At 41.4% G+C, this 14,000-nt stretch overlaps 1 protein-coding gene across 6 annotated transcripts in view; it reads right to left on the reverse strand.

Annotated features, from left to right (window-relative positions):
• Ankib1 (ankyrin repeat and IBR domain containing 1) overlaps nt 1-14,000 on the reverse strand; it is a 99,979-nt gene that overhangs the window by 15,564 nt on the left and 70,415 nt on the right. For all 6 annotated transcript variants that reach the window (XM_027389824.2, XM_027389823.2, XM_027389820.2 and 3 more), the window contains exons 10-11: nt 11,718-11,806; nt 2,280-2,410 (exon numbers count right to left, since the gene is read on the reverse strand). In XM_027389824.2, the coding sequence (XP_027245625.1) occupies nt 2,280-2,410; nt 11,718-11,806 (220 nt within the window). The remainder of the gene's footprint in view (nt 1-2,279; nt 2,411-11,717; nt 11,807-14,000) is intronic.

Genomic DNA, 14,000 nt, shown 5'->3' on the forward strand with positions numbered 1-14,000 from the left:
TGGGGGAGAGGGGATGTGAGGGGGCCTAGAAGGAGTGGAAGGAGGGCAGGGTGCAGTTGGGATGTACTGTATGAGAAGAGAGTAAATTAAAAAAAGTACTTGTTTTGTTTATTTGTTGGATACCCTGGAGCTGGAGTTACAGGCATTTGCAGGATGCCTGGCTTGTTACATGGTGCTGGGATCTGGAGCCCAGTCTTCATTATTGCACAGTGAACACTCTTAATTTCTGACCCACCTTTCCAGCTTCCTAATATTGAATCTTAGACACCAAGAGGCGTTGGATGGTGGCAGGTGCCTAACAGCAGCTGGCTAGCAGGACTCCTCAGCCAGTAGACAGTCAGGGTGTTCCTGAGGGTTGAGGAGGGGAGCTAGTGATCCTCAGCTGAGAGCCTCTAGCTCTTTCCTCTCCAAACAGGGGCCAAAGGTCCCAGGTGACACAGAATTCAAGCAGGGACAACAGGAGGAGCCTGGAGTCGAAGAAGGATGCTCAGTGGATCCCTTAGGCACCAGGGCCTCCTGAATTCTACTCCCAAATCATGGAGGAACTAGAGAAGAAAAGGGCTGGGGTGGTGTGGGTGAGGCTGTGATACAGTATTCTAATTAAAAGTGCAAAAACAAATTAATTTTCTAGGGGGAAATGAAAATAGTTTTTTTTAAAATAAATTAGATTATTTTCAGACAAGTAAACATGCCATTTTAAAAAAATGTTTAACACATTGGATTTCAGATAATGCAAACTGTCTATTAATCATAATCAACACCGAAGCATCAAAAGCCTAGGCAGATGGTGAAGGTGTCTGAGCTACAGCATAGATTCCACATTTCATGACATGTTTTATTTGCATATTTGAACTGTGGGCACTGCGTATCATCTAGGTAAGTTTTCTATGTCAAAATAAGAGTGCCACTTTTCAGCTTATTTTCTTCCTTTCAGGAGACATGGTCTCACTGTGTAACTCTAACTGGTCTAGGGCTTGCTGTGTGGAGCAGGCTGGTCTTGAAGATCTGCCTGCCTTTGCCTACAGAATGCTGGGGTTAAAGCCATGTGGTAACACAGCCAACTCAGTTTATATTTTCAATCTGAACAATTCAAAAGGCATACTAAATAAGGTTCTTACATTTATAGGTCTTGTAAATACATGTTTTAAGCCCTGGAGAATCTTAAGCAACATCTGTTTATGTTAGTACCTTTGTATTATCAGTCTGATTAGTTGATGAAAACGTTCCTCCAGTTACCCGTATTTATCAAGTACTTACTGCCGGGCCATGAAGGACAGAAAGGTAAGACTGGAGTCTACCCCAGCAGCCAACCACTGGCTTTCAGTGACAGAAAGGTAAGACTGGAGTCTACCCCAGCAGCCAACCGCTGTCTTTCAGTGACAGAAAGGTAAGACTGGAGTCTACCCCAGCAGCCAACCGCTGGCTTTCAGTGACAGAAAGGTAAGACTGGAGTCTACCCCAGCAGCCAACCGCTGGCTTTCAGTGGTAAATATATACTTCTGTGCACATTTAGGAAATCTACATCACATTTTCTAAGACCCAAACCAAATATGGAGTTGGGGATGAGACCATAATTAAGAGAAAATAATTTTGTTCAGTTCTTAGCCGAACTAATAAGTACCTTTGAGTTTTTACAATAGGTTTTTTTTTCCACCCCTTCTCTCCCTTAGGGAATTAGTGCTGCCTCAAAAAGTACATTTCTTTACATTAATTTTATTGTAATGCAAACTTGTAAAATAATTCTGTAATTTCTATTTTTTTTTTGAAAATTGGAATACAATGATAATGGCTTTCGGATTAAAAAAATCAAGTAAATCTTAGAGCAATGTTAACATATTTTTTAGTCCTAACTTTTAATTTCTTTCACATTCTAAATGAAAAAAAATTACATTGTCTTAATATCTTAAAATACCACTTAAAACATAGCTGGTCCTTCTAATAAAGGGAAAAATGAGAGCATTATTACAATTTTAAAACAAAACACTGAAAGAGGCATGAGTCAATAAAATATTAACCTAATTCCAAGATTAAAAAAAATCAAACACACACATAGGTAGCTTCTTTTTTCACAATGAAATCAGGAGAGCACAGACAAACTTTCAATCCCTTAAAGGTTTTGGCCAAGTGGACCTCTGAAGGCATTTTAATTTTCAATGGAGTAATGAACTGACTTATTTATTTGGTGGATGGTTTTACTTAGCACAGTAGCATCTTGTTTTGTGGTACAAGCTAATGAAGTCCGTAATCACAAAGCATGGAAACGCATGTTAGCGTCTCACCTTGGCACACTGCATATGATTGCAACCTTCATTCTTCTGTATTGGAGACTTACAGTTCGCACAAGGCTTCGAGTTAGTCAGCAACCACAGACAATTGGCAGCATCCTCATAGGCTTCACTGACTCCAACAACTTTGAGATATTGGGCACAAACATAAAAATATATGGTTAAGCATACAACTCCAGGTGGAAGGGAAATAGACTTTGCTTTGAATGATGTCCGTCCATTGTAGTCATGTATTGCTTTTTCCTATTAGTGTCTACAGAAAAGCTTTAAAAACTGCTTAATTTTCAATAGTGTAAGGACCTGTTCCAAAATTATTCTTAGAAAATCTACTTGATTGTTTACCCAGATATTCCATCCCTGGAGCATGAGCTGGCTTTTTGGAACCCATTCTCTATGGTGGGATACCTTGCTCAGCCTTGATACAGGGAGAGGGGCTTGGTCCTACCTCAACGTGGTATGCCAGACTTTGTTGCCTCCCCAAGGAAGGCCTTCCCACCTCTGAGGAGTGGATGGGGGTGGGAAGCAGGGAAGGTGGGGGTGGGGTGGGAGAAGAAGAGGGATGGGGAACTGGGGTTGGTATGTACAATGAAAAAAAAATGTTTTTGGGGAACCTGCATAAGACCGAACTAGACTTCCTTAACATAGGTGGCAATGGTGCGGCCGGGACAATATATGAGGCCACTGGCAGTGGGTCTAAGATCTAGTTCTAATGCACAACTGACTTAGTGGAGCCCGTTCTGTATGGAGAGACGCCTTGTTCAGCCTGGACACAGGGGCGTGGGGGGTTGGGAGGTACCTTGGTCCTGTCTCAACTAGATGGTGGGACAGATTTAGTAGGCTTCCTAGGGGAGGCCTTACCCTGTCGGAGGAGCAGATGGGAGGTGGGAGAGGGAAGTGGGGGGGGGCAGGAGAGGAGAGAGGGGGAACTGGGATTGGAACATTAAAAAAAAAGGCAAAAAAACCTTTTAAATAAAAAAGAAAAAAAATCTACTTGAAAGGCAATTTCTCTGTAAATCTATACAAATAAACTGGGGAAGAACAAAAGATTAAAAAAAGAGTATGTGCTTTGTTTAAACTAACTATTACATTCAAGAAAATTATAGAAAGAATAATTATGTTAGATCAAAGGTTCTCAATCTGGGGGGTTGAAGGACCCTTTCACAGGGGTCACCTAAGACTATCAGAAATAAGACCATCAGAAAATGTATTTCTGATAGTCTTAAGAACCAGGACACTGCTCCTCTGTCTCCAGGTGCGCCTGCCCACATGCAGCTACACCCACATACAGGTACCCAGAACTGTTTTAAAGGGTCACAGCATTCCAAAGGTTGAGAACCACTGTGTTATTTAGATTTTAATTTGCTTAGACTTTTATTCTACATGAATGACTTTTTTTCTGCATAGCTGGTGACTGCAGATGTCAGAAGAGAGTGTTGGGTCCCTTGGAACTGGAATTGTAGATGGTTGTGAGCTATCTTGTGGGGTTGGGAACTTGTTGCAAGAGCAACACATGTCCTAACCATTGAGCGAGCAACCTTTCCAGCCCCTGCTAGTTGCAAACAAAATCATCAGGAATGTTTCACAGTGAAAAGCATTAAACATCAACATCTGCTTTGTGAGACAGAGCTAGCTATGCATAGTCCAAATTCAGAATCTGGCCCTCGGCCTCCAGAGTGCTACAATTACACAAGAGCACCATTTTTCTTTTCAAAAACAAAAAAACTTTTGACTACTTCAGATAAACAGATCTAATGGGATATGCCTAAAACTAAACACTGTCTCTTCAGACTGGCTTCTTTTTATTTACCCATGCTTAGAAGTCATTGAGGAGTTCTGAGTCAGTCTACTAGGTGGACTGTCTTCAATACCCTCTGGCTAGCTCATTCACAGCACATCCCTGACTCCTCTCCTCACTCTTCCATTTCCTCTCCATCCCCACTTTTTGATATCTTAGCGAGGGTCCTCCACATCTTTGCCTAGACAGCAGAAACACCAGAAACCAGCTCTTCTTTCCAGGTTCTTCTCCCCCCCACTTTCAACAATACTGCCTACTCAGTGATCTTTTAAAACTAAAATTCTGCTTAAAATCTTTCATTTGCTTCCCCCTTTGGCAAAGGGTTACAAGATAAAAATCAAACAGCTCTAGTGAGCAGTGTGAAGTCCTTCATGAACTGACCCATTCACTTGGCAAGCTTCTCCCAGTGCCACGGGCGGGATGTGTGGGCCAGTGGGGAAGCATTTGCCCTACACCAACTTCACTGTCTTCTTAAATTTAATTTACCCTGCAAGAATTTGAAATCCGAAATACTAAGGAACACCACAGTTTTAAAATTCTAAACATTTCATTTTAACTGCCCCCCCCCCCAGCAATTTAAAAAGTAAAACTAAAATTGTGTTTTTCCTTTAAGAATGGCAGGGATCTGTGTAGGTTTCTTTTCTTTTCTACCTCTATGTGCATCGGGAAGCCTTATTTTCTCTGAGTAAAACTGTCAGGAAAGTGACAGTAAGAGTCGCTGTAAGTGGCCATTGAAGTCAAAGCTTTGCTTCCATGTGCTCTCTAAAAGGTGGTACAGTAAGGTTTTAGCTGTACTGTCCAAAGCAGGGGAGAAACCAGACTGTGTTTTAAAAGGAACACTTCCCCAGTCCTCACATACAAGACAAAGAAAGGGGGCAGAGACTGGGGCTGACTGACCCTGAGAAGTGGCTCTGCATGTGGACCAGGGCTGGGGACTAGGAGTAGCCTTCCATGGAACCTGACAACAGAGAAGGGCAGTCTTGCTGCACTGATCCTGCAAGCCACCTATATACACTTGTGTCCACAACACCACACCACTTGCTATTAATTCCACACAGTAAGGAGAAGCAGCAGCAATAGCAGCAGTGAGGTGACTGGGCCATGTCAGTTCTACTTGAGAGAAAATGGTTGGTGGGGAGAACTCACACTGTTTGGTAAGGACGGGAATCTGAGAAGGAACTCAGTATAGCTAGTGTGGTCAAGCTGTGGAGGCAATGCTGTAAAATCTAAACATTTAAAACATCTAATTCTTGTTAAAAGAAGGGGCCTTTCTTCTCTTTTCAACATCAACATTATTTTTTGTTTAGAGGCTCTAGCATATTCTTATGATCTGTATTGTTCATTGTTATGATAAATAAAGCACAAAGCCACTCAAACAAAGCTGCTGTGTGATGCACATACAACACAACACTTTTCTTCCACTCTTGGAGAGAAGGCTCCCTTCTAATTGTATTCCAGGGGGTTATATGATGGCAATTAGGAACTGACCAACTATGTTTATATAATAAAATTTCTGGGGACATGCCTTCTCTGAGTTCTCTGCATCTGCTCTCTGTGCATTTTTGTGCATCTTTGAACACACCCTTTTGACCACTTGTGATACACATCCCTCCAGGGAGTCTTCTTACCCCATTGACTTTCAAACTCTTCCACTCACCTCAGCTATATCTCTAATATACCTTGATCTTGTTTTCTTAATCATTTGATGTGCTGGGGTCTCAGGGTGAGAAATATTAGCTTCATTTAATAGTGTCAAGAGTATAAAAGAATCTTAGCCTGTTTAGTAGGACCGAAATATATATAGCTGGTGTACACACACACTCATATCCTTCCTCATGCACTTGTATACAGACCAACACACACACACACACACACACACACACACACACACACACACACACACACACACACACACACACGAAAGCTGCTTCTAAAGATTTGTTTCATCTAATGAATATATAAGTGGTCTGCACATTTTATAAATTTACCATTTTATCTCAGACAATATAACTATACCCACCTCTTGCTCTGACTAAACACAACAGAATCAATGTAGTGCTTTAAAAGATTAGTCAATTGTTTATATGAAATCCTCTGAACTGATTTTTAGTATATTTCTAATACCTTTTCTCACTAACTGTGTTACTTCTTTTGAATTTCACCACTCAAGAATAGAAAACTGGGCTTAAGGGAAAAAACACTCATGAACTTATAAATTTGGAAAAAAAAAAAAAAAAAAAAAGCCTGAGAGCAGAGTGGGGTGGCAATTGCCTGAACCTGAGCTACTCAGGAGGCAGAAGCAAGAAAGTAGCAAGAAAGTACCAGTTTCAAGTCAGCCTGAATGAGTTAGTAAGACATTGCTTAAAAATGGTTGTGATTGTTACTGTATTTTTTGGTGTAAGATGCAAAGAAAAGTACTTGCAACACAAAGGAATATGTAACTTATAAAAATATTTAGTCATACTTTACTTCTTCATGATGTCATTTTTTTTTTTTTTTTCTTCAAGACAGGGTTTCTCTGTGTAGCTTTGGAGCCTATCCTGGCACTTGCTCTGGAGACCAGGCTGGCCTCGAACTCACAGAGATCCACCTGCCTCTGCCTCCCGAGTGCTGGGAATAAAGGCGTGCGCCACCAATGCCCGGCTCCATGATGTCATTTTTACATATTTAACGACTGGAGCTCTACTTTAGTATTAGAGCAGCCTCTAATACTATGGTCCAATTTAAGCCTCAACTCCATAGACTTACACAGTGTCCTGTATAGTTACCCTTAAGTGGGACACAAGTGTAGTGAGCAAACTCCTAGGCTTCTCTTGGCACTGGAACTTTCAGTGCAATCTTGGCTTGCTTTGGTTCCTCTTTGGTAGGTACTTCCTAGGTGAACATTTTTTCTTCTATCCTGTCTATTTCCCAGGCTCATCATTAACCTCTTAACACCAGTCAGGGATCTTACTACCCTTCCATAGAGGAACCTTATCTGCGGGCCTGGAATAACTAACCCAGTTTTAGTAGGGTGAAGGATAGCATAACACATTATGCTGTCCTAACTGAAACACTGAGATTTTTAAGTTACGAGATTCACAAGGCCCTGTTCCCAGGGTTATATCAGAAGGAACAACTGCTGGAGAAAGAGGACTCTCTAGACAGCTAGCCGTCGCCAAGCTGTGCAGGAAGTCTAGAAACACAGCTTTTAAGTCATCACACGCTGAGGTGAGGTGAACTTTCTCATGACACAGCTGCCTTGGGCCCGCCACACTTCTACAAGTAACCCCAAGAAACCCACCGGTTCACTAAACTGGACTGGGTGGATTTGTTTCTCTGGTCTGCCTGGGCTGAATAGACATCTGTTCATATCTTCCCAAGAAATGTGATGCAGGAATTCTAACATAAATTCCCTTACCGTAACTCTAACCGGGAAAGTGGAAGACTTGTATGATAACAAACTTTAAGACATTGAAGACAGAAATTGAAGGCAGTATCAGAAAGGAAAGGTCTTCCATACTTATGGATTGGTAATATTAACATAATAATGGCCATCCTACCAAAAGCATCTACAGATTCAATTCCAACACAATTCTTCACAGAAGTTGAAAGAAAAACTTTTCAGCTTCATACGGAAATACAAAAAACCCAGGATAGTTAAAACAGTCCCAAATAATAAAAGAACTGCTGGAGGTATCACCACCCCCAACCTCAAATTGTACTACAGAACTACAGTAATGAAAGTATCATGGTATTGGCACAAAACCAGAAATATTTATCAGTGCAATCGAAATGAAGACCCAGACATAAATTCACACACCTATGGACACCTGCTTTTGACAAAGAAGGCAGAAATACAGACTCGAAAAAAGACAGCATCTTCAACAAGTGGTGTTGGTCAAACTATGTGTGCTTTATAGAGTGAAAGGAGCTGGTCACACAATGGATTGATTACATGACATTTCCTGGGAGGCGGGTCTATTTGCATTCAATAGAGAAGATATGTTGGACCTCAGTCACAATACTATCCGTCCAGGTACGTTTTGTGTGTTTACAGGTATCACCAGAGGCAGCGAATCACCAGAGAACTCAGGTAAGCAAGGATGACATCTCAAGAAAGCTGCATCCCCCAACGTCTACTGCACAAGGGAACATACAATCATTCCCGGCCAGTTTCCTGTGGTGGATTCAGTGAAACATATTCCCCATTTGTGACACTTAGCTTATGTAAGCTTATGTGACACTTAGCTTATGAGGCTTAGCTGATGTGACCTTGCTAGAGGAAGATGTCACCAGGGGCGGGCTTTAAGAACTGATAGCCTTGTCCTACTCCAGTTCATTTTTTTTTTTGCTTCATGCTTGTTGACAAGACGCAAACTCTGAGCTTGTTGCTGCAGCTGCCATGCCTGGTACTAGCAGACATGCTCTGCCATTATGGACACTTACCTCTCTGGAACCTTACACACAAATACACTTTCTTCTCTTGCTTGTTCATGGTGCTTTATCACAGCAATGGAAATATACCCTCCACCCCCCAAATATTTGCTTTACATATCAAACCACATACTTAGGCCATATTCTGTTTTAGAATAAAACACTATGTTAGACTAATTACATCTTGTAGCACAACAATCTTCAGGGACCTAGGAAGCATTCTAGATTTCAACCAATGACACTGTCTTTTCTCTAAACCCCAGGGTCTGTTTAAGCCCACCTGCTCTGACCTACTGCTGGCATAGCTCCATTGTCCACCACACCATCCTGCACTGCAGGGTGCGTTTGCAGGCCGTCAGTATGCCATGCTATTTCACAAAGCTACACCATCCTGACCTAATGGGCTTCCTATTCTGGCCCACAAGAAGAGCACTGATGTGGCTTCAAATATGCAATTTAAGCATCAACTCTGTTACTCCTCTCCTGAGATGCCTGACTCTATCCCCCCTTTCCCCACAGCTCAAATATTCTCTTACAATAACTTGACACTTACATTATTTCAAATGTACGTGTTAAGAGCATGGATGGTATCTATATTTTATATTCTAACACAAATAATGCTTAAATAAGAAAGACATCATTTAAAATAAATGAGTTACTAATGTTTCTTAGTATTTCTCCTGAGGCAAGTACTTCCAGAATTCCACTGGACATTTCCAACCATTTATCCTTTAAGTACCTCACATTCAAAATGTCTACATCAAGGGCTATTCTCTTTCATAGGAAGTAACTTCTTTATTTGAATTTGCTAATTCTGACTAATGGTTTAATGGTCTATCTTTCTTTTTTTTTCTTTCTTTCTTTTTTTTTTTTTTCCGAGACAGGGTTTCTCTGTGTAGCTTTGGAGCCTATCCTGGCGCCTATCCTGACACTCGCTCTGGAGACCAGGCTGGCCTCGAACTCACAGAGATTCGCCTGCCTCTGCCTCCAGAGTGCTGGGATTAAAGGCGTGCGCCACCAACACCCAGCTTAATGGTCTATCTTATGACACAAATTAAAAACCCCAACTTCTCAACCACTGGTCTACCCAGCCTTCAAGCTACCCTTCTACAGTTACCAGCTATTCTGATAAAAATAGGTCTGATAAATGCCATGTCCCTGTGTAAATAATGTACTCCATGGCTTATTCTATTAAGAATAAGTAGCATTCCAATGCAACAGACAACAGGAACCTCAGAGATCTACAATACTGAGGACTAGCCCTTGGGCAATGGGAAGTTCCCTTCCATAATACAAGGCCAAAGATCCCATGGCTCCAGTCTCTCACCAAGTGACACTTCTGAGACAAGCACAAATGCCTATTCCACACCTTTGCCTCTGCAGAGCAGCCCAAAGTCAATCCACAGTCCAGGAGAGCCTGTGGTACTCTTTCTGCCTTCAATCCCAGCTAGTTGTTCTCATGTTTATTTAACTATATGGTACCATATGCTATATCTGACAGCTTTCTCATAGTCCACTTTTATTCTGAAGAATAAACTCATCAAGTGAAATCTTTTTTTTTTTTATTTGAGACAGGGTTTCTCTGTGTAGCTTTATAGACCAGGTTGGCCTCAAACTCACAGAGATCCTCCTGCCTCCTGAGTGCCTGAGTGCTGGGATTAAAGGCAGGCACCACCACTGCCCAGCTCCAAGTGAATTCTTGATCCTGATTTGCAACACTTCAAACTAAAACTCCATTATCTAAAACATGTAAGAAGACCCTCATGAAATCTTCACTTACATTACTTTAGACAATGGAAATTATTACAAAGAAAATATATTTATTTGTTAAACATGGGCATTGCTATTGGGAAGAACGTAAAAGGAATCCTTCAGAAATTCAAATCTATTCTGTCACTCAATATATGCCTATGTCACTGAACCCAAGCGTCAGCTCATCTGAAAAATGGCATTGCTAACATCACTTCATACCCTTCCCATGATGGAGCAGAGATAATGTATTTATACAAGTTTTAGTATTTGAATCAACTAAGCAGGTGTACTTCCTGGTTTTGTGTGTCAACTTGGAACCAGCCAGAGTCATCAGAGAGGAAGGAGCCTCAGTTGAGGAAATGCCTTCATGAGACCCAGCTGTAAGGCATTTTCTCGATTAGTGACTGACGGGGGAGGGCCCAAGCCATGGTAGGTGATGCCATCTTTGGGCTGGTGGTTCTGGGTTCTATAAGAAAGCAGACTGAGCAAGCCATGGAAAGCAGAGTAAGCAGCACTCTCCATGGCCTCTCCATCAGCTCCTGACTCCAGGATCCTGGCTTGTTTGACTTCCTTCAGTGATGAACAGTGATGATGAAATGTAAGCCTAGTAAACACTTTCCTTCCCAAGTTGCTTTTGGTCATGGTGTTTTGTCATAGCAAGAGAAACACTAAGACGCAATGGCTCACATGGGCTCACAAAGACTGAAGTAGCAAACATGGAGCCTGCATCAGGTCCTCTGCATATATGTTATGGCTGCTAGCTTGGCATTTTTTTTTGTGGGACTCCTAACAGTGGGAGTAGATGTATCTCTGAATCTTTTGTCTGCTCTTGAGACTTTTCCCCCCTATTGGGTTGCCTTGTCCAGCCTTGATATTAGAGCTTTTGCTTTGCTTTATTCTGTCTTGTCCTGTTGTGTTTAGTTGTCTCTTGGAAGCCTGCTCCTTTTTGAAGGGAAAAGATCTAGGGAAGAGGTGTGGTATGGGGAGAGTGGAGGGAGGGAAACTGTGGTCAGGATGTATTGTATAAGGGAAGAATCTATTTTCAATAATAAAAAAAAAAGGAGAAGTCTCAGTTTTAAGTAAATATACAGAACTGCATAGTAGCAAGAAATTAATTTTTCACTGGAAGTTTCAGGGAAGTAAGTTTTTTTCTTACTACAGACCATAAATTTAATACTGTAAAGTACCGAAAAACAAGGTGGCCCACTGAAGGATGAGAAGGGCTTCGTGAGAGGGTTAAATGTGACCCTCACTTGCACCTCAGGCTAAAACGTCTTGTTATAAGCAAAGATCTGCCTATGATTCTGCCTTGTATAAACCCAGCTCCAAAAGGATTTAAGTGAGACGGGCCATGCTGAACATGGGGCTTCATGTTAGCAAATCTGAAAATTTCTCTTATGAGAAATATGACATCATATTTTCAATGGCTGTAGGAAATATGTAGCACAGCTATGTAAAATTCCACTTACGTTCCTCTGGCTTCATTTCAGTTATTTTCTGTAGCCAATTTTTCCATGTTTGGCAGTCACAAGGCTCATGTGCTTCACCAAGGCACTCCCTAAACAACAAAATAGAAAAGCCTTTGAAAAACAGTCCTCATCACTATCTGGATAAAAATACATGGATGGTAAATATTAATCCAACTTTAAAATTGAAAAAAAATTAGATGAGACGTGAAGCATTTTAAAAGTGGATTTGAAAAATGAGAGTTCAAAGCTTGACAACTCTGGCCCAAGGTTACACATTTTAAAAGTCCACATGGATTATCTAACACTTCTTAGTCTTGCAGTTTTAGGAGCTATAGAACAACTTTATTAACTGTTCTAATTCTTGCTACTCTGGTGTGTCGTCGGTCCTTTGTTAACAGCACCACTGTTCTCTTAGAGGCTCCTTAGAACAAGCCCAGAGACACGCCCACTGCAAAACAGGATGACCCTTCTTCATTTAGAGTCTGAGAAGCAGTGTGGAAGTAACTCTACTTGTAGACTCATCTACCTGTGTCCACTCACCGCAGCCCAGGGCTGGGGTCACAGACACCTGCCACCTGCCACCAGCCACCAGATCTGGCTTTTATGAGGTGTCAGGTGTCATGCTTGCTCAGAAGCACTGAGTCCACACGGCAGTTTCCCTAGCACTGCACATCATATGCGTAAGTTACATTTACCTCCAAAATTGCTGGTAACTGCCAGTGCAAGGAACTAAAAGTCACTTTTACAGGGATCTTGAAAATGAGATATAAATAATCGAAAATATCAATTCATCATTTGGAACTCAATTATACATTCTTCCTATGAATATCATAGAGCTCAAATATTAGGAGTCTAAACTCTTTATAAAATCACTCATTTTGATTCAAAATGGTGCAACATTGTGTACTAGAAAGTGACTTTGGGGAGAGAGGTGCCAAAAGCTGGACATATTACCACCACCACTACCACCTTCTTAAATAAAGATCTTATTTGTTAAGACATACCAACTGATTTAGAAAAAGTCTCACAAACTAAGAGGTATAATGTATTGATAAAGATTTTCCTTCATATTCATTATTTATGTAAATGATAAATAACCAGTTTTAGTAAGGATTTAAAAAACTGGAACCCTTGGGGCCTGCTGACAGAAAAGCTAACGCTGATACAGCTGTCTGGAGACTAGTTTGCTGGCTTTCTAAGAAGTGAAACAGAGCTACCAGAAATTTCATGCTTGTTTATTGCTTGTTTCTTCACAGTGACAAAGTGATGCCATGACAAAACCAACTTAGGGAGAGGCAGGTTTACTTCAGCCCAGGGGTTAAGCAGAGACTTCCATCATCAAGGTAGGTGGGGGAGGCCTGGGGCTGGGAACCCACCTGTGACACAGCAGCAACCCACTTCTTAAGGCAAGGCCTCACCTCTCAGAGGCTCCACCATGCCCCAAAACAGTGCGTCAGGTTGAGACCAAGAGCTCAAACACACGACCTTTATGTTTATAAGGGAAATAAGCCAGATAAGAAAGGATCAAACCTGCAGGGTTTCACTGCTACTAAATGGAGAGTAGGCTAATGACAGTGAACAGAACAACAGCTACCAATGGCTGCTGGGAGAGGAAGAGGGCCTCTGAGGGTCATGAAAAGGTAAGGGGTGGTAGTGGTGACTTAGATACTCAAACTAACTGGGTTGTGTAAAGACAGAAGGGCACATGTTATATGCTTTGAAGTGCAGCCTCATATCAATGCTAAGTGCAGACTTTCCCTAGGCACCTGTACTAGCACACAGGAAGAAGGAGTGTCCTATGTGGTACTCGAGAATTCCTGGGGGAATGAAGCATCTTCATTTCTTGACACTCCTTAAAAAAAGTCTACTTGTTAATTATAACTCAAGAAATTAGGAAAAAAAATCCTAGGATGTCTTCAATAACTAAAAGAAATAAATGAAATCAATAAAAATAAATTAGCTCCATTAAGGTTTTTTTCCATCCCTGGAGATTAAATAGCACATTCACTATCTTCTAGAAGAATCAGTATTAGTATATTGGTCCTGCTGTCAGAATATATTCTGAGAGGAAAAAGAAAATCATGGAGGAAAACCCCAATGCTGTCAAATAGAATCTAAAAAGCCAAACAAGACTTCTTCAAAAGGCTGTAACTGCTTACGGATGTGCATGGCTCTAAGCCTGGGTACCATGAGAGAGCAAGCAACAGAATGCCTTCCTTCCCACAGCCTCGCAGGACACAGGCTTGCTGTTGCTGCTCTAGGCACCAGCCTCATCAGCAACAT

Source organism: Cricetulus griseus (assembly GCF_003668045.3).
Source record: "Cricetulus griseus strain 17A/GY chromosome 1 unlocalized genomic scaffold, alternate assembly CriGri-PICRH-1.0 chr1_0, whole genome shotgun sequence".
Taxonomy (NCBI): Eukaryota; Metazoa; Chordata; class Mammalia; order Rodentia; family Cricetidae; genus Cricetulus; species Cricetulus griseus.